The following is a 16,861-nucleotide window of genomic DNA, read 5'->3' as shown; positions in this document are numbered from 1 at the left end:
TGGAATGAAGTAAAATTTGAATCTTAGTTTTAGATTTACAAATAGTATTTTTATATTATAGATGACCAGAATAAAATAAAATTTAAGAATTAATTAAAAATACCCCCTGTCAAAACCCGATTTTTTACTTTTCCCTCCTGTCATTTAAAAACGTACACTTTGCTTTCCTGTAAAATAAAAAATGTGCACTTCACTCCCTACCGTTAGTGATCCGTTAGGATTCTGTTATAAAATATTTTTTTATACCAAAAATATCCCTCCGCCCCCTTCCCTGTTGCTTCGCCCTCCTCCACTGCCTCGCCCTCGCCCTCCTCCACTGCCTCGCCCTAGCCCTCGCCTACATCCCCTTCACCCTCCTCCGCCGCTTCGCCTTCGCCCTCGTTGCCCTTGCCTACCTCTCCATCAACGCCAACCTCGATTTTCTCCCTACTGTCGCATAAATCGAGGGGCGGCGAGGGTGCAGGAGGAGAAGAAAATGGAGAGAAATCGCGGCCTATCGAGGCCGCGGTTGAGAAAGATGAGGGAGGTGACCAAAATGGTGAGGAGCAAAATGGTCATTTTACACACCGTACCCTTCTGTGAACTTTTTTTATTTTATAAGAAGGTAAAGTGTAAGTTTTTAAATGACAGGAAAGAAAAATAAAAAATCAAATTTTGACAGAAAAATTTTATGTAATTTAGCCTATTATTTATCTTCCTTTCTTTTAAGACCAACACTTACACTTGGACTCTTTGGAGCCACTCTTTTCGCATACCAACTACCCTTTTTTTGTCCCTTAGCATTTGGAGTAGCATTTGGGGCACCTTTTCTTCTACTTTTTATTATTTTTTTTCAATTATATAATTTAATTTAATTAAAATTAAATTATTATAATATATAATTTATTGTAATAATTTGTACTGTTATAATAAATCAAAGTCCAGCTATAAAGTCTATAATGCTATCGATGTCGAGCACTTGTGTTATCAAATTTTTCATCGTTACAGCTATTGTTTTGAGTATTTTTATCCTTTAGATTATATTATACTATTCCATCCTTTAGATTATATTATACTATTCCACCTACCCTAAACTTCAAGGCTTCGGTCGATAACTTGGTACTATTAATAATATTCTAGTCGGTTATAATAAATCAAATTACATTGTTTAGTAATTTATTATTATAAAATTTATTACAAAGGTTTATAAAAACTTTATTAGTTGTAAAATATTAGTATTTTATTAAAGGTCGATAAAGGATAGTTAAAAAAAAAAAAGTCAAAAAAGTTTACAACAACTCCATCATGATGATAAATTATTATTATTATTATTATTATTATCATTATTATTATATATATATATCATTACGTACGAACTACTCCATGATGAGCATCCACCAACTCACACAAGGGCCCCTACTTTTACTTCATCTTCAAAAAGTAATTTATACCAAACGCCCAACCCATGGCTTTTTTGTGTCACTAACTCACTACCAACCAAACGAATCCGATCTCTTTCCCAACCAAAGCTGCAACTAAAGAGTATCAATATATATAAAATGGTCAAGAATCATACCCTTTAATTTTATCACTAAAACGTGTCATGATCTCTCGCAATCTAGAAATCTTAGTATAAACTTTATCTTAACTTAAAATTACCATTCGTGAGGATTTTCTATAGACTTACTAATAAATAAAAGCTCAACATACATATATATTATGTCATAACACTCATAACCACCATAATATATAACAACCATGCAAATACAATGATGTAATTAACTAACTGCTAAGTACATGAAAAGATTAAATTAAGCAAATGCCTCAAAACTCAAAAAAAGAGAGGATAGGATAGGATAGGGAGAACGATCGAGCACTGTCTCTACCCTGGCCTGGCCTAAAGCAGGCTCACGGCGAAAACCACCAGCATTGCCGAGAAAGCGGGTGCGACGACGGTGGCGGTGGCGGCGGAGGAGTGAGTGTTGTAGGTGGTGGAGGGGGAGGTGGTGGAAGGGGTGGAAGGGGAGGAGGAGGAGGAGCCGGAGGCGACGGAGACGGCGAGCTTCATGCCGCCGCCGCAGTGGTTCGCCACGCCGCAGACGAAGTAGCGCGTGCCGGACGTCGTCAACGGGATCGTCGTCGACCCGCTGCTGTCGCTGCTGATCGCGTTGCTCGTCGAGCACGAGCTGTAGTCGCCGGAGCTCAGCTTAGAATTAGCTTCGATACCATGTTATCCAAATATCCAATCCGATAAAAAACGGTTTAAAAATTGATTTAAAGTAATAACGAGTTGAACTTATCTAAACTATAGAAACTATTTTGAATTTTCTACATAATTTTTCAATTTGTTTAATTTGAATTAGTCTGTGGTGCTTCCACTTTAAAGTTTAAGATAATTTTTTTACTTTAATATATTTATAGTTACGAAAATTACATGAAGTATGCTAACTAAATTCGTAAAGATAAATAATATATTTAAGAAGTAAAAATATTATCGTCCGACTCAAATCAAATAAAGGAAAAGATTAGATAGTGAAATTAAAAAAAAAAAAAAGTCCATACTTCAGATATATTTATATAATTTTTATCAATACTTAAAAAAGAATATAGGGTTTTTAATCCTTGATCAAGAATTGATGGGTGATAAATTGTTATAATTATTAGTATGGTTAGGTGTGGTTTGTGAGAATGATTGCAAGTTTTGGAGGGTTCGAAGTAGTCAAAATGAGTCAACTTAATTGGTAGTGTATTTTGTAATGCTAATCAGGTAGTGTTTGGACTGATGTTTGGGGTTAGGCCACCAACCTCGGCCCCGAAATAAAATTAAGGCCAATTGGCGCTTGAGCAGGTAAAATAGGCCAACTATAAAGCTGTAGATATATTAGACTAGATATTTTTAAAAATCTAGTTTAAATTACTCAGAAATATGTAGCAAATTAAAACAGTTTACTCTGTCTATATAGATAAATCTCCTCATATTTTTTGCTTTTATCCTCCATTTACATAAATCAAAGAGAGAGAACTATTCCATCAAAAGTAAGAGTGACTCTACTTCTGTTTTACTTTCGACTGTATTTATCTGTAACTAAATATTTGACAAATAAAAATATCGTCTACAATTAATGATCTTAAGGTTAAAAAATAAAAGTCTCATTTTAATGTTTTCCATTCTACTGCAAAAAATAACTGTTGAATAAAGTACACAGATGTCGTATTGGCAGATGAGTGTGAATCGCAAAGAACTTATTATTATTATTATTACCATTAGGAAAATATATATATATGAAACTATTTTTTCTGTTCGTTTTTCTTAGACTTCAAATTTAAAATCACTACAACAGAATTAGGTTATAGCGACACATGTTTGGGACACTTTTGTATAAGTGTCACATTTATGCCAAAATTTTAAAAAAAATTCTACTAATGCATAAATATAAAGTCCAATCCAACTAAAAATAAAAGAGTACTCTACTCAACCCACTCCACTTAGCCCATTCGGCCCGATTACAAAAAGAAAAGAAAAAGAAAAGAAAAAGAAAAGAAAAAGAAAAGAAAAATCGATTATCATTTTTTCTTTTTCCCTCACTCAATCGACTGAAATCCTAGACGAAGATCATTTCCTCTCGTCCTCCTCCGCCACCGCAGCCAACGAGGTAGAATTCCGGCGGTTATTAGATGCTTAAATAAATGTTGGTAAATTAGCAGCACTCTTTTAGATTATAGCAACACTCTTTAATTGTCACTATATACCTAGCGACCCCACATATAGCAACACTTTTCAAAAGTGTCGGTAAATTTAGCCACCAACACTTTTTTGACTTATACCGACATTTAAAAGTGTCGCTATAGACCGTTTTTGTTGTAGTGAATTTTGGATACCAATAATCAAACTTTTAAACAGCGGTCGCATTAGATATGGCTAGTATCACCAGGGGATACTACCCTTTCAAATGCATGAGTTGTAGAAAGTTGTAGTCGTTGAAAAAGCATACCATCTTCCTATATTTATTTATTTATTTATTTATTTTTAAGAGATAGGTAACACGTTCTCCGCTTCGTTTATTTCATTTAGAAATAAACTTAACTGGAAATGTGAGTCAACTAGAATTTGAATTTGAAAGCTCGAATACCAACCACCAAATCTTTGCCACTTGTTCTAGAGACGGCCGGTCACAACTTCCTATAATGATCTTGATATACAATCTCGAATGCATTAAACAGCTACTGCAGATAGGTAGAAGGACAAACCGAGTCTATCGCCAACCACGAAGGTTTTGCCGCTGGTCCAAGTCGTGTAATCTACGCCGGTGGTCCAGCCACTCGAATCGCCGACGGTGTAGACGGTGGCCGAGCCCCATGAGGCGCAGCTCATGAGGAGAAGTGCACTCAAAGCCAAAGCAGTATAGCAAGCCATATTCAATTCAGATGATCGATATATAGAAAGAAAACTCTATTATATGTGTAGAGAGAGAGAGAGAGAGATGTAGAGAGAGGTTGTTTGTGTGCACTTGGAGAGGAGAGGAGAGGGTAAAGGGTGGTTTATATAAAAGTTGGTGAGGGGGCTTAATTGGAGTGAGTAGGACTCGGTCCACTTTGTGTACGTGATATATCTATTATTCTCTTTTGTGCGCCACTTTACTCAGTTTTCTAAGCCACCGTTTGGTTCGGGGTTAAGAAAAAATAGCTATTCCAGAGATAGGATTAAGTTCAGGGTTAAAATAGTGTTAAAATTTTTTTATGTTTCGTTGGAGGTTGGAGTTAGTCTAGAATAGTGAAAAAAAGTATTTGGTTGGAGTAAGTGGGATAAGAAGATAATGATTGATAAAGAAGAAAAATGTGAGGGCTCGGGATGTGTGCGGGATTAAAGTTGGAGGGGGAGTGGGGTTAATGATTGATAAAGAAGAAAAAGATGAGGGCTCGGAATGCGTGCGGGATTAAAGTTGGGAGGAAAAGTGGATTTAGTAAACCCCACTAATTCGGTTTGGGGTGGGATTTACTAACCCCACCCCTTAAGAGTGGTGTTTGGGTATAAATTGGGGGTTAAGGGGTTATTCCACCCCTTAACCCCCAATCAAACGGTGGCTAAGTATGTAATGTAATCGGTGAGGATGCCTTAGGAAACACTCCACAGTGGGTGGCCGTGTACTGCGCATCTCCTTTTTTATTTTTTATCTTTTCTTTTTTAGGTGGCGAAATGAACTGATGAGCAGTAACTCTTTTATTTATCACGATGATGACACATGGTAGGGCTCATCAAACACATGATATAATTAATATAATATATGTTCCCGTGAATTTTCACTGATCACATATGTAGCTTTTGTACGAGTTTCATTAACTGCCCCTTCTTCTTTTTTCTTTAATCCTACGACTAGCTATTTAATGGATGATGGCTTGTCTAAACAAACGAATAAATGTGAGCGCCTAGTCAACTTGACCACACCAGAGACCATTTAACAGATGGAGTTATTATATTATATAAAACAATTATTATTATTCAAAAATTACATATTTATATTTAAAACTTTGATCAAATACTTCAAATAGGGTATATTTCTGTTTAATAAAAAAAAAGAGACTTTGATCAAATATTTTAATAGATTCAAAATCTAAATTTAAATTAAATGAAAGAAAATTAATAATTAGTTGACCTTGTGATTAGTTAATAGTGGATTAGTAGTAGTATATATTAAGTGGTGTAAGTAGCTAGCTAGCTAGTTAGGCTCTTGTTTTCTATTCCTATATATGTAGGAGAACTTAATGAGGGATTTTGTAACTTAAACCTGTTACCTTTCATTTGTAAAGGAGAAAAATCATTTATTTGTTCCACCTAATTAATCTCCATGGATGTGTGGTTTGAAATAATGCAGTTGGTAATAACCAATAACAACTCCATCTGGCGTACACCCTAATTAATTAATCCGTATTAGAGGTCCCATCTCTTGCCCAAAAATATTTTTTATACTTAAACACAATTACCAACCACCCAGGTAAAAGTGTATCGAGCCCCGCGCAACTATACATAAGGTCATTTTAGCACACATCTTCATCTATAATTATTTTTCTGCTAAAAAGGTTATAAATTTTACTGATATTTAAAATATCAACGTGTAAAAAATTTTTTTTTTTTAGAAAGAAAGATAATATGTTACCCGCTCTGTTTATTTTTTTAAAAAATAAATTTAGCTGAAAATATGAATCAACTAAAATTCAAATTTAAGACCTCAGAAACTAACCACCAAACTTTTTGTCACTTGTACTAGAGACGGTCGATACCAACGTGTAAAAAATTATAAACTTTGGACACTGATTTCTTAAGCGAGCTCTTTAGATAGTTCAAATCACATTTTAATTTTAAATTATTGATCAGCAAAAATTAGGCACGGTGACACGTGGCAGCGCAAGCAGGGTTCTGCTGCGTGTTAGGTGAAGGTAGAGAAGCACCGCGGCCGAGCAGACTGCCCTTCCAAGTATTTTTGTTTATCTAACCCCCTCTACTTCGTTTTCTTTTTTCTTTTTTCCACAATTTTTTTTTTTAAAATCTCCTCTACTTTGTTTGTTTGGACACACACCTTTCTTGTGGGGGCAGTAGCAGCGATGGAACAGGGTGTCTTTAACGATTTTCTTTGACGCTACTGCAGGAAGGGAATACCTGGTTGCTGAAAGGTTGCATTCGCTCCAGACAGTACCCACCAAACGCGCTTCCTCCGGCCTCCAACGACTGCGACTGCACCGCAGACTGCTTTCGCAGGATACTGTTTCTCGACAAATCTCTTTATGCTTTGCTTTGACACGGAGGCAGAGGAACATATTCTCAATTTTGAAGCATTCGAGCTAATTTTCATTATTCGGTTTACACATGATTCGACCGATCTAGAGAAAGTAGAACCAAGGTTTTAAGTGCCCATTTGCACGGATCGTATCCACCGTACCAATAAGATACCGGCACGAGACAGACCCCGTGCCGATATCACAGTTCAAAACTCTCTATTCTTTAAATTAGTAAGTAATTTTTTCAATAAAGTTCAAAAGAAATGATAAAAAGACATAACAAATAGTTAGAATATTTTGTTGTTAAAAAAAATATATAATTCATGCTATTATGTGTCGGCACATAAAATTTTTTTTGACCTGCACGTATCGACACGGCTCGGCACGCACCGTGCTGTACCGTGCCGGCAGGTTTCCGGCACGACCCCGTGCCACGGCACTTAAATCCTTGAGTAGAACACTAAGGGCATGTTTGGTTCGTATATTTTGGATCCGGAATGGAAATCGGTTTGATCAAATCCTTCTAATTTTGTTTGGTCACAAGAATCAGTTTGGGACTCCCATTCCGAATCGGAATGGGAATGGTCCATTAGCTTACAAATTGATTCCGACCTCCAAACCCGAATTGAAGTTTCAATTCCAAGCCCACACTCATCTCTTTCTTAAGCCCAGCCCAACGTTTCTTCATCTTATCCACCATTTCTCTTCCTATACCGATATCTTCTCTCTTTTCTCATCATTAAAAAAAAAAAAAAAAAAACGTGATATATTATTTTTTATTATAATTTTATTCAAAAAAAATTTATGCATTTTTTTCTAATTTCTTGCATAAAAATTTTTTAAATAAATTTCTTTTTTTTGGCATAGCTCTAACTTGAGAGTAGTTTTTTTTTTTATATATAAATTTTAGATAGTTTTATAAAATTATATTTAAAAATAAAATTAGTATTATGTTATTCTATTATTTTTTTACTTTGTATCAGCCAAATAGTAAAATAAAAATAATTCATTTCGATTTTCAATCCAGAAATGAACCAAACGTTTTGGAAGAGTGGGACAATCCAATTATCATTCCAATTCATTCCTATTTCATTATCCATTCCAATTCCACTTTTGAACCAAACAAGCCCTAATTTTTAGCTTTACTAGAACCACTTCTCCCAAGCTAATATGAAAAGGAAACCCCGTATAATCATACTCCGAGATTCAACTCGAGTTACAGGCTATTATATCACCAACATGTTCTTTTTTCTTTTTTCTTTTTTGAGAGAAATATAGCATATTACCTGCTAGGTTCATCAAGTAAGATGAATTTTGCGAAAGAAGTGTGAGGCAAGGAGGCATCTAATAAGATAAAAAAACAAAGCAAAACAATGCAAAAGTCAAAAGAAGAATAAAACAAAAAGGTTTAGTGTATTGAACAAGTTTTGTTCAAAAAATTAGAAGGTCTAGCTAGGGATGTCACCGGTTCGGATTCATGGCAGATTTTCAAAAATCCGAACACAAAGCGACTCCAAATCCAAAACCCAAATCCAAACCCAAACCCGACGGATTTTAAAATTTCATATCCAAATCTCATCCCGACCGAAAATCCGAAACCCGAATCCAAACCCGAAAATCCGAACCCAAAATAATTATTTTTTTTTCAATATCTCAAAATTTATTACATTAAATCTAAATTTTTAAAATATAAATTCAAATATAATATCAAATTTTTATATACATATTATATATAATGTAAAATATATTCAAGTTCGGGTTCGGGTCGGGTACAGTGAAAACCTATATCCGAATCCATATTCGTCGGGTTTTGATTTTAATATCAATATTTGAAATCATATCCGTTTAGCATAAAGTAAATCCATCTAGTTCGGGTTTGGATTCGAATAAAATTCCAGGTATCCGTATCCATTGACATCCCTAGGTTTAGGGTATTGAACAAGATTAGACTAAGAAAATGATGAAGAATAGACTACAGTTAGTTATAGTAATAAAAACAAAGAAAAAGATGATGAAGAATTGATGGAGCACAAGGCACAACATAACAATCCATAGAATTGTTATGAAGGTTGTAAAGCTGATAGAGACGTAGTAATGCAGACCTGAGCGAGGCAAAGTCGAGCGAGGGAAAGACGCGATTCATTGAATCTGCAGAGGCACTACTGTAGTTGTATGAGATTTGCAAGGCAGCTGGTGGTTATGGCGAACGATCGAGGTGCAGAGGAAAGGGCCAAGAATGTACAGAGGCACCATGGAAAGTGCGACAGCTGGTCACAGCCAGGAGGTTTCAGCAGGAGGTTTCAGACCCTTCCTCATCTTTCTCTTGGTTTGGACCACAAGATTTTCACTTGATATTTTAGAAACTAGCCATACCATTATAAAAGATTTACGCAGTTTCAGCAGGATACAACACAATTACAAAAGTCAAATATATCATTAAGTTGCAGGGCAATAATCATCATACAATTGTGTTTCCCTCTGCATCTTCACTAGCATTTCCAAATAATAGAATGATCCAAATGCTACTTATCAGGCCATCTTGCAGGTTTTGATGCTTATTATATTCCCCTAATGCATCTTCGGATAGTGTCCCGCCAAGGTGTTTCGCGAAGTTAACCTACCTTAAGTTCATGTCAGAAAGCATATTCAGTGACTTAGAAAACCTAGGAGGCTGGGCCTAGTCTGTGTTTAAAAGGAGCGAGTAGACATATGAAACCATTCAAATATCCAGTGTATGAGCTTCATTAAATTGATATTGTGCACATTTTATTTCAACTGAAATCCAGGAATAACTTTATTTTGGATTTGTTAGTAATCAAGCCTCAATCTACGGAAGACAATAGGGCAGAAATGCATCATTGGACAAGGACAAACAACTGCTTTTTCTACATCATATCAGGAACTCAAGTTCAATGAGTCCAGGAAGCAAAAGGAAACCCCTAACTAATGTATAGTTCAATTAAACAGAGAGACCCCAATTGGGAATTGGGGTCTAGACAAATGGCAACTATGCTCGCTTGAATTGCTGTGGTAAATCTTACTAACTTGTCCTCTGAACTAGATGAACATGATGTCAAATATCTTTCTCTTCCACGGATGAAGAGGATGAAGTTCCAAAAAGCTGAGGACAGAGACATAACTAGTAGGACCTAATGTTGTTTCTATTGTAGTAAAAGAACTGATAATTCTACAGGTCCTAGAGTGCTAATTTAGTTTTAGTTATTCAAACAGTTCCAGACTTGCTATCAAAATTGAGGAAAATTAGCAAATGCAACTCCCAAACGTAAAAGATCAATAAATCATCACCTGCACTAGTGTAATGCAACTAATTTCTTGAATTTTGGGGTATAGGAACTATGGCAGATGTTACGTACTCTTCATCTACTACAGGTCTCATAGATGGTGAACAAATCTGTGTTCATTATACTGACATCAAGCAAACAGCAGCAAAATTAGACAATATAAACATCTAGTTGCACAAATTCTGCATGCCAGATAATAAATCATGTCATAGCTATTAAATAGAGAATGATAGGTCTACTATCGATCAAAAATATAGTGGAACAATATAAGCTATTGATTTTCAACTTACGAAATGATTGGTATGTACAGATTCAGACAAAATATCACTACCTTAATTTGATGCCACTCAGCTAACACTTAGCTCATTCGGTGCCTCCTCAGGTTGCTCGGCTGCATCTGGCTCCTTTCCAGAATCATCAGCATGTAATTTACCAAGTACCAAGCGGATTGGTCTCCCCATAAATCTCTGCCACAACATGTTTATTTACTTGCAAGGACATCCTCACATCTAAAATGCACAAATTAAGAGGTCAAAAACTAAAGCGCGACAATTTCATACAAACGGATCCAATTTACCTTCCCATTGTAAGTAGCTATTGCAGCCTCCGCTTCCTCTTTTGAGGCGAAGGAAACAAAACCATATCCTGCTGATCTCCTCGGATTGCTCTGAAAGATGACCTCAGCAGACAAAACGTTTCTGTTAGCACTAAAGAGCTCTTGGATATCTCGAGACCTCACTCTCCAAGACAGATTTCCCACAAATACATTGTACTTTTGTACAGGAACTGTTGGTGCAGCAGGTTGTTTCTTTAAAGACCGCGCAAACTCCACTTTGATAATTCTACCATCTAATTCCTATATATTTAAACAATGTAGCTAGCAAAAGGTTAAAAATGGTGCGAGAAAAAGAATAATCCTAACAGAAAATTTAGTAACTTAAAAGTACTTACAGAGGAATTCAGATTATTAATGGCTGCAAGTGCCTCTTCCTCTGAAGCCATTGTTACAAATGCCAATCCTCGGTTTTTACTGCTGTTGTACATCGAAAGCTGGGCAGATTAATACAATTTAACTGATCAAATATTTGGCCTTACATATCACAATTACAAATCTACTTCATAAGTAAGTGTCAAAATTAAAACCTTGTTTGGTATTGTAATGACTCAGCCCACTGAGACCCGTCTGACAACAAAAAATCAGCAGTTTTTACCAACTTTATCTTAAGAAATCTCTGAACCTAAAAAATTCATTTCGTATGATTGAACTTTTTCAAACTGTTTTTCTTTAAACCAAAAAAACTTGTGCCAAAACAACAGATTCTAAAAAGAACGATCAGGCGTATAGCCTGATGCACCAATCTAAAATACTTAAACTCAATTTACTTTTATTTCAAATTTTCAATCCTTGGTTCATATATCTCCATACACAATTTCTTTTTCATCTGATGTGAATCTATTAGGGTGTCACAGGTACCATAGCCACAGAAAAATAAAAACCTTCAAAACATTATTTTTTTAAAAAAATTCTTGAAGAACAATTCCTTCCGTATCCAACCTGACACAGCACATAAACAAAGCCTTTTCTTTTATTGAAAAGTGGCATAACCCTACAATGCTGATACCAAAATGGAGTCTATGGAGATATACACCTAAAATTCGCAATATAAAAGCAATTAGATTCTCAATTCAAATTGGGGGAAAAAGATTACGCCCCAAATGAATCAAAATTTCCAGAAATTAGAAGAGTAAAAGGAGCCAAAACCTCGACGTCGATTACGGCGCCGTGCTTCTCGAAGAGATCTCTAATGTCCTCCGCGGTGCAGCTCCAGGGGATATTCTGAGCTATCAATCGCCTCCGATTCTCACCGGAATCCACTTCGGTCACCGTAGTGGCTTCAGCGGTCGAGCTACTGGAGGAAGTGGCCGCGGAAGTGGAGCTCCCTCTCCCCCAAATTTTAGCAATGGAGATTTGAGGAGACGAAGAAGGGGAGGAGGAGACCGAGAAGGAGATGAGTCGGGTATGAGAAGTTTTGGAGAAGGGAGAAGAGGGGAGCGGAGGAGGACGAAGCAGAGGAAGCGCCATGAGCTCGAACGAGAACGACCTCACAAACCAAGAAACAAAAAAAAACTCGCCATATCTCAATAGTGCTTGTTCGTGAGGGTTTTATTGGCATAACTTATAGCCTTACAATGGGCCAGGGATCCTTTACGGCTTACGCCTAGGTTTTAACATTTTTTGAGCCTTTTAAAAATATAAAAAATAGTAACTGATTTAGAGACACCCGCCATACATATTTATATATATACCTAATACCTATAATATATATATATTATAAAATAAACAATAAAAAATTTAGGCTAGCTATACTATTCTGATAGCGTACTGCGACGCGGAGCTCCGGTATTATAATCGTATTTATTGTCGATCTTCACGGGCGTTCATATCAACGATTCACATGTTAAAATTATGCATCTATGATTGTCCGCTATGATTTAGGAATAAATTTAGTATCTTTTCTGATATCGTTACTTAGTAAATAAATTATACTCAAGAATAACGTGAAGAATTGAATAATTATTGAAAATTTGAGTTAAGGGACTTTTAAAAATTCAAGATCAACCAAGAATTTAACGCTAATCTTATATATGTTAAAGTATATTTCTATGCAAAATTTTGAAGAAATTTAGATTCTTTCTACAAAGCTCGTTACAACCTTCCAAATCTTGTCATGATATAGCCATTGAAAATTGACAATGCTAAATAGTTTCATCATCAAAGTAGAACTATGGTCGAAAAACATATAAAATTTTATTTCTGAAAATTAAACTTACTCCTCAATCCAGTTTTTTAACGGTATGCGATCATGATCTTGAACGCCCTAAGATCGAAAACCAATCACTGAATAGTCCGGACCTTGGTACTATAATATATATGTAGGCCTAGGGCTATATATATATATATAGTTTTTGTACTTTATTTTTCAGGAAGGAGTAAACTACTTTTTTTTGTGAGTAAATTAGACTTTGAGCTCTCTTTACCAAAATAAAAGAAAAATACAGAAAAGGAAAGGAAAATTCTCTACTAACCTACCCTCAAATGCTACGATTAATAACTTCCCTGTGACCAACCGTCCCTAGCGCAAATGACAAAAGACTTGGTGGTTGATACCTAAGGTCTCCAATTCGAATCTTAGTTGATTTACATTTTCAGTTAAGTTTATTTCTAAATAAAATAAACGAAGCGGATAACATGCTACCTTTCTCTCAAAAAAAAAAAAAACTTCCCTGTGCTTTAATTTCACTAATTTTTTGAGCAAATCGAGCAAACTAAACAATACAAAACTGTTGCATCAGAAACAAAAAGAAAAAAATAGAAAAGAAATCAGGTCACCACAACAGGATATGGTCATCCTCAGATCCAATGTGGTATGTTGCATGAAAAGCATTACTTTTACAAACAATAAGCCAGTAAACTATGATACACTACTATTCATATCTAGATCTATGCCTAAAATGTTTGCTGGGATTTCAAATGGCACACCAATAACTTGTATCAGATCCGAAACTTGCATCCGAATCCGAATTCCATTATGCCACTGTATTAATACATAGTGTATTATCACGCAGTAGTTTTGCGGAAAGGCAGTACAGACCATATGTACAAATATTTGAAAAGAAAACATGAAATTTAACTGGAATGAAACATATTCACATAATTGATCCAAGTCTATATTGAGCATTAATCATTTCTGATCATTTGCTCCAGAAGTTGCTTTAGATTGATCTGTCGTCGGATCTGCCTCCTTGTTTTCTTCGATCTCCTTCTCTATCACCTCTCCTTCCTCAATAATAGGCTCCATCAACGCGTCGACCTCTCCCTCTATCTCATCAGCCTGCCATAGAAAGGAAAATAGTTAACCTGATATATCTGACAAAGTTACAGGTCTCAGTTAATCCAACAAGATCATAAATAGTTGCCCAAATTGAAAATTGAAAGTTGAAAAGTAAAGTAGTTTCAATCTTAGTTTGCTGACTCTCTCCTGTTCTTAGCATATAGAATTGCAAATTTTTTGAAAATAGTGACAGCTAACGTTACTGCAATTTTCAGTTCAGATTACTGCAAATCAAATCAAATGAAAACTAAGAAAAATTCAAAAAAAAAAGAAAAAAGAAAAAAGAGGAGCTAAGTGATGTACTTCAAAAGACCTATAGTTTTGGAAATCTCATACACTTTTACGAAAATAATGACCTATAGCTATCAGGCCTCTGTATATTTTTACCAAAGACACTGCCAGAAGACCATATTATTGAAAAAATTGGTAAAAAATGTTAGGATCCTCACTACTTAAATAGCACTCTGTAACTGGGCTAATCAAGCTTTCATCATTCAGATTATGAACTAGAAATTTCGATGTAAAAATTGATTGTTTTGCAGCATGTGGGGGGTTTTGGACTTTACGCCGAACATATATAAACAGAATAGTTTGTGGAGTCGATATGCGACTCTATCACTTGGTATCGTTACTTTATTTATACAGAAACATCATGCGACAAAGTGTGCTTGGCGGATGGTAGAGTACTTGCAGGCTATAAATTCAATGAATTTGTCTCGCAACAAAACTTACTAAAGACCCAAGCCAAGGTTTATGAGCTGGTCCAAACAAAACTTATTCAACTAGCAATGTCTACTACAACTAACACATATCACACATTTTATCAAGTTACAAAAGAGAAACAAGCCACATATCGGCCTACTTTTATCAAAATTGAATACCTTACGAATGAAGGCTTCAGCCTTCTCCGCATCCTTATCTACTTGCTCAGCAATGTCCTCAATCTTCAAGGCCGCGGTCTTAACTTTGCCATCACCGGGAAGTCCATTGGCAATGTTGGCTGCCACCTTCTCCGTCACTTCGGCCACCTTCTCTACAACCACAATCACAGACTCTGCAGTCGTCTCCACCTCATCTAACACAAAATAAATAACAACAATTGAACCAAACACTTGCATGTCCACAATTATGAGAAATCGTTCTATCAAACATATCTATTCAACTGCACCATCCTCAGCACAGATTTTAATATACTGCGAGATGAAATCTAAAGATAGGGAGAGATGCGTCTGAAAATGACCATATATATTTATTTTCTTGCCACTATATATATAACTTCAAATAGCAAAAAAGATTAAAAAAAACACTTTTAGTTAGGATATAGATGATTAAATTACCTTCCGCGGTCCTTATTTTCTTATAAAGAGGTATGGCCAGGAAAATTATGGATCCAAGCATCCATCTAGCCCTTCAATAAACCACAAACTCTTCACATGATAAATCGTAGAACAAAATTATATATATATATATATACACAATAACATACATTAAATCCCAAATTCAATATACTCACCATGAAGGAATGTTAGATGAAGTGAAATTGCGACTGTTTGATAAAACCGGACCGAAATCGGAGTTCTTGTCCAGTATAACCCATCTAGTCATGAAAATTTATATCCAATTAACACAAACTCAAACTAGTTAAAGGAAAAGGAAAAGGAAAAGGAAAAACATATATATATAGTGACAAATTTTTATAAAAATGAAAAGGACATACTCGGACTCATCTTGTCCCTGCTCCTGATCACAAATTGTACTTGAAGAATCTGTCCCTCTACACCAAAATTAAGGATCTACCGATTATCCGTTTGGTTCTATTGTGATTATAATTTTCACATCGACATCTACAAGCATAGAAAAAAGATTATAAAAGAAAAGTAAAATTTATGTGGGAATTACATACTTTGCGTCTCCCTTGATAGGATCAGGTACTGCAACACATGTTGACTCCATTGATTGAGTAGCAATAATTCCTTCTTTGCTATTTTGGGTTGTCGAAGAGAGGATTGAGGATGAGAACTTTTCCTGAGGCAAAAAGAAGAGGAGATGGGTGCGGAAAATAAGAAAGAAAAGAAAAAAAAAAGGGAGAGAGAAAAAGAGTCTTAGATCAGATGTGGGCCATTTCTAGATTGAGTTTCTGTTTAAAATAATTGTAGATTTGTTTAATAACAAAAGGCCTTTTTGCATAAAAAATTCACTTATTTTGGGCTTTTGCAAAATCGGATCACTTTTTTCGTTTTTACAGATTCGGTCCGTTTTTTTAGTAAACTGACCAAAATACCCTTATTACTTTTTCTCTTTCCTCTTTCTCTCTCCTCTTCGTTTCTTCCGTTATTTTTTTTTTTTCGTTCTTTTTTCGAGCCCGCCGCCGAGCCCCTCCTCCGCCTCCGCAAGAACTCCTCCTCTCTCTTTCTCCTCTCTCTTTATCCTCCGCTCTGCTGCCACCCCCACCCGAGCCGCCGCCGCTGCCCCCTCTCCTCCTCCGCTCCACAAGCCGAACCCGCCGCCGCCGTTCGTCACCGAAGTTGCAGGGCGGAGCAAGCTCTCCGTCAGCTCAAGGTCGAGGTAGTCCTCCGATGTCTCCCCTCTTCACGCGAGCTCGCGCGCCAGCCTCCTCCCTCCCCCGCTGCTGCCGCCGAGCCCACACCACCGTCGTTCCGTCCGCCGTCGCCGTCGCCGAGCCCAAGTCCGCCCTTGACGACTGCCACGTCAATCCCCTTGTGACGCACCTCGTCACCACCGACGTCGTCTCCGTCGCCTCAGTCCGTCTCCGTTGCAACGTCGCAAGCCTCACGCCCCATTAATGGTGTAATGGTTGCCATATAATACTAATGGTGCACAATTGCACATTAATCACTCATTAATGGTGCGCCATTGCCTACATGTTACACATTAAATGGTATTGCACATTGCACA

At 36.3% G+C, this 16,861-nt stretch overlaps 3 protein-coding genes across 7 annotated transcripts; all 3 read right to left on the bottom strand.

Annotated features, from left to right (window-relative positions):
• LOC109712131 (blue copper protein-like) lies at nucleotides 1,663–4,393 on the bottom strand. Its single transcript, XM_020235555.1, has 2 exons — nucleotides 4,228–4,393; nucleotides 1,663–2,196 (listed from the first exon to the last, which is right to left on the bottom strand). The coding sequence occupies exons 1-2, from the start codon at nucleotides 4,391–4,393 to the stop codon at nucleotides 1,877–1,879; spliced, it is 486 nt and encodes a 161-aa protein (XP_020091144.1). The 3' UTR covers nucleotides 1,663–1,876.
• Nucleotides 9,092–12,204, bottom strand: LOC109711984 (28 kDa ribonucleoprotein, chloroplastic-like). Of its 5 annotated transcripts, none has more exons than XR_002216740.1 (6): nucleotides 11,815–12,202; nucleotides 11,004–11,102; nucleotides 10,630–10,908; nucleotides 10,384–10,519; nucleotides 10,057–10,176; nucleotides 9,092–9,371 (listed from the first exon to the last, which is right to left on the bottom strand). XR_002216740.1 is itself a non-coding variant. In XM_020235382.1 (5 exons), the coding sequence occupies exons 1-4, from the start codon at nucleotides 12,133–12,135 to the stop codon at nucleotides 10,400–10,402; spliced, it is 819 nt and encodes a 272-aa protein (XP_020090971.1). In that variant the 5' UTR covers nucleotides 12,136–12,202; the 3' UTR covers nucleotides 9,092–9,367; nucleotides 10,384–10,399. The 5 variants fall into 5 exon arrangements, 3 of the variants coding, with proteins under 3 accessions (XP_020090971.1, XP_020090970.1, XP_020090972.1); XR_002216741.1 differs by having other exon boundaries at nucleotides 9,092–9,367; XM_020235382.1 differs by lacking the exon at nucleotides 10,057–10,176 and having other exon boundaries at nucleotides 9,092–9,367.
• LOC109711543 lies at nucleotides 13,579–16,060 on the bottom strand. Its single transcript, XM_020234660.1, has 6 exons — nucleotides 15,849–16,060; nucleotides 15,663–15,719; nucleotides 15,459–15,542; nucleotides 15,283–15,353; nucleotides 14,827–15,020; nucleotides 13,579–13,945 (listed from the first exon to the last, which is right to left on the bottom strand). Exons 1-6 carry the CDS (start codon nucleotides 15,896–15,898, stop codon nucleotides 13,796–13,798), a joined length of 606 nt encoding a protein of 201 aa, XP_020090249.1. The 5' UTR covers nucleotides 15,899–16,060; the 3' UTR covers nucleotides 13,579–13,795.

This window comes from Ananas comosus, linkage group 6, assembly GCF_001540865.1.
Source record: "Ananas comosus cultivar F153 linkage group 6, ASM154086v1, whole genome shotgun sequence".
NCBI classification, from domain to species: Eukaryota; Viridiplantae; Streptophyta; class Magnoliopsida; order Poales; family Bromeliaceae; genus Ananas; species Ananas comosus.
This window is presented reverse-complemented; position numbering and strand designations above follow the sequence as displayed.

Coding starts and splice junctions, on each gene's coding strand:
- LOC109711984 (XM_020235382.1), bottom strand. CDS start 12,135: ATGGCGCTTCCTCTGCTTCGTCCTCCTCCGCTCCCCTCTTCTCCCTTC. Junction 11,103..11,814: donor GCGCCGTAATCGACGTCGAG/GTTTTGGCTCCT, acceptor TAATCTGCCCAG/CTTTCGATGTACAACAGCAG. Junction 10,520..10,629: donor TAGCTACTTACAATGGGAAG/GTAAATTGGATC, acceptor ATGTTGTGGCAG/AGATTTATGGGGAGACCAAT.
- LOC109711543 (XM_020234660.1), bottom strand. CDS start 15,898: ATGGAGTCAACATGTGTTGCAGTACCTGATCCTATCAAGGGAGACGCA. Junction 15,543..15,662: donor CAGGGACAAGATGAGTCCGA/GTATGTCCTTTT, acceptor TTTCATGACTAG/ATGGGTTATACTGGACAAGA. Junction 15,021..15,282: donor GAAAATAAGGACCGCGGAAG/GTAATTTAATCA, acceptor ATTTTGTGTTAG/ATGAGGTGGAGACGACTGCA.
- LOC109712131 (XM_020235555.1), bottom strand. CDS start 4,393: ATGGCTTGCTATACTGCTTTGGCTTTGAGTGCACTTCTCCTCATGAGC. Junction 2,197..4,227: donor CGTGGTTGGCGATAGACTCG/GTTTGTCCTTCT, acceptor ATGGTATCGAAG/CTAATTCTAAGCTGAGCTCC.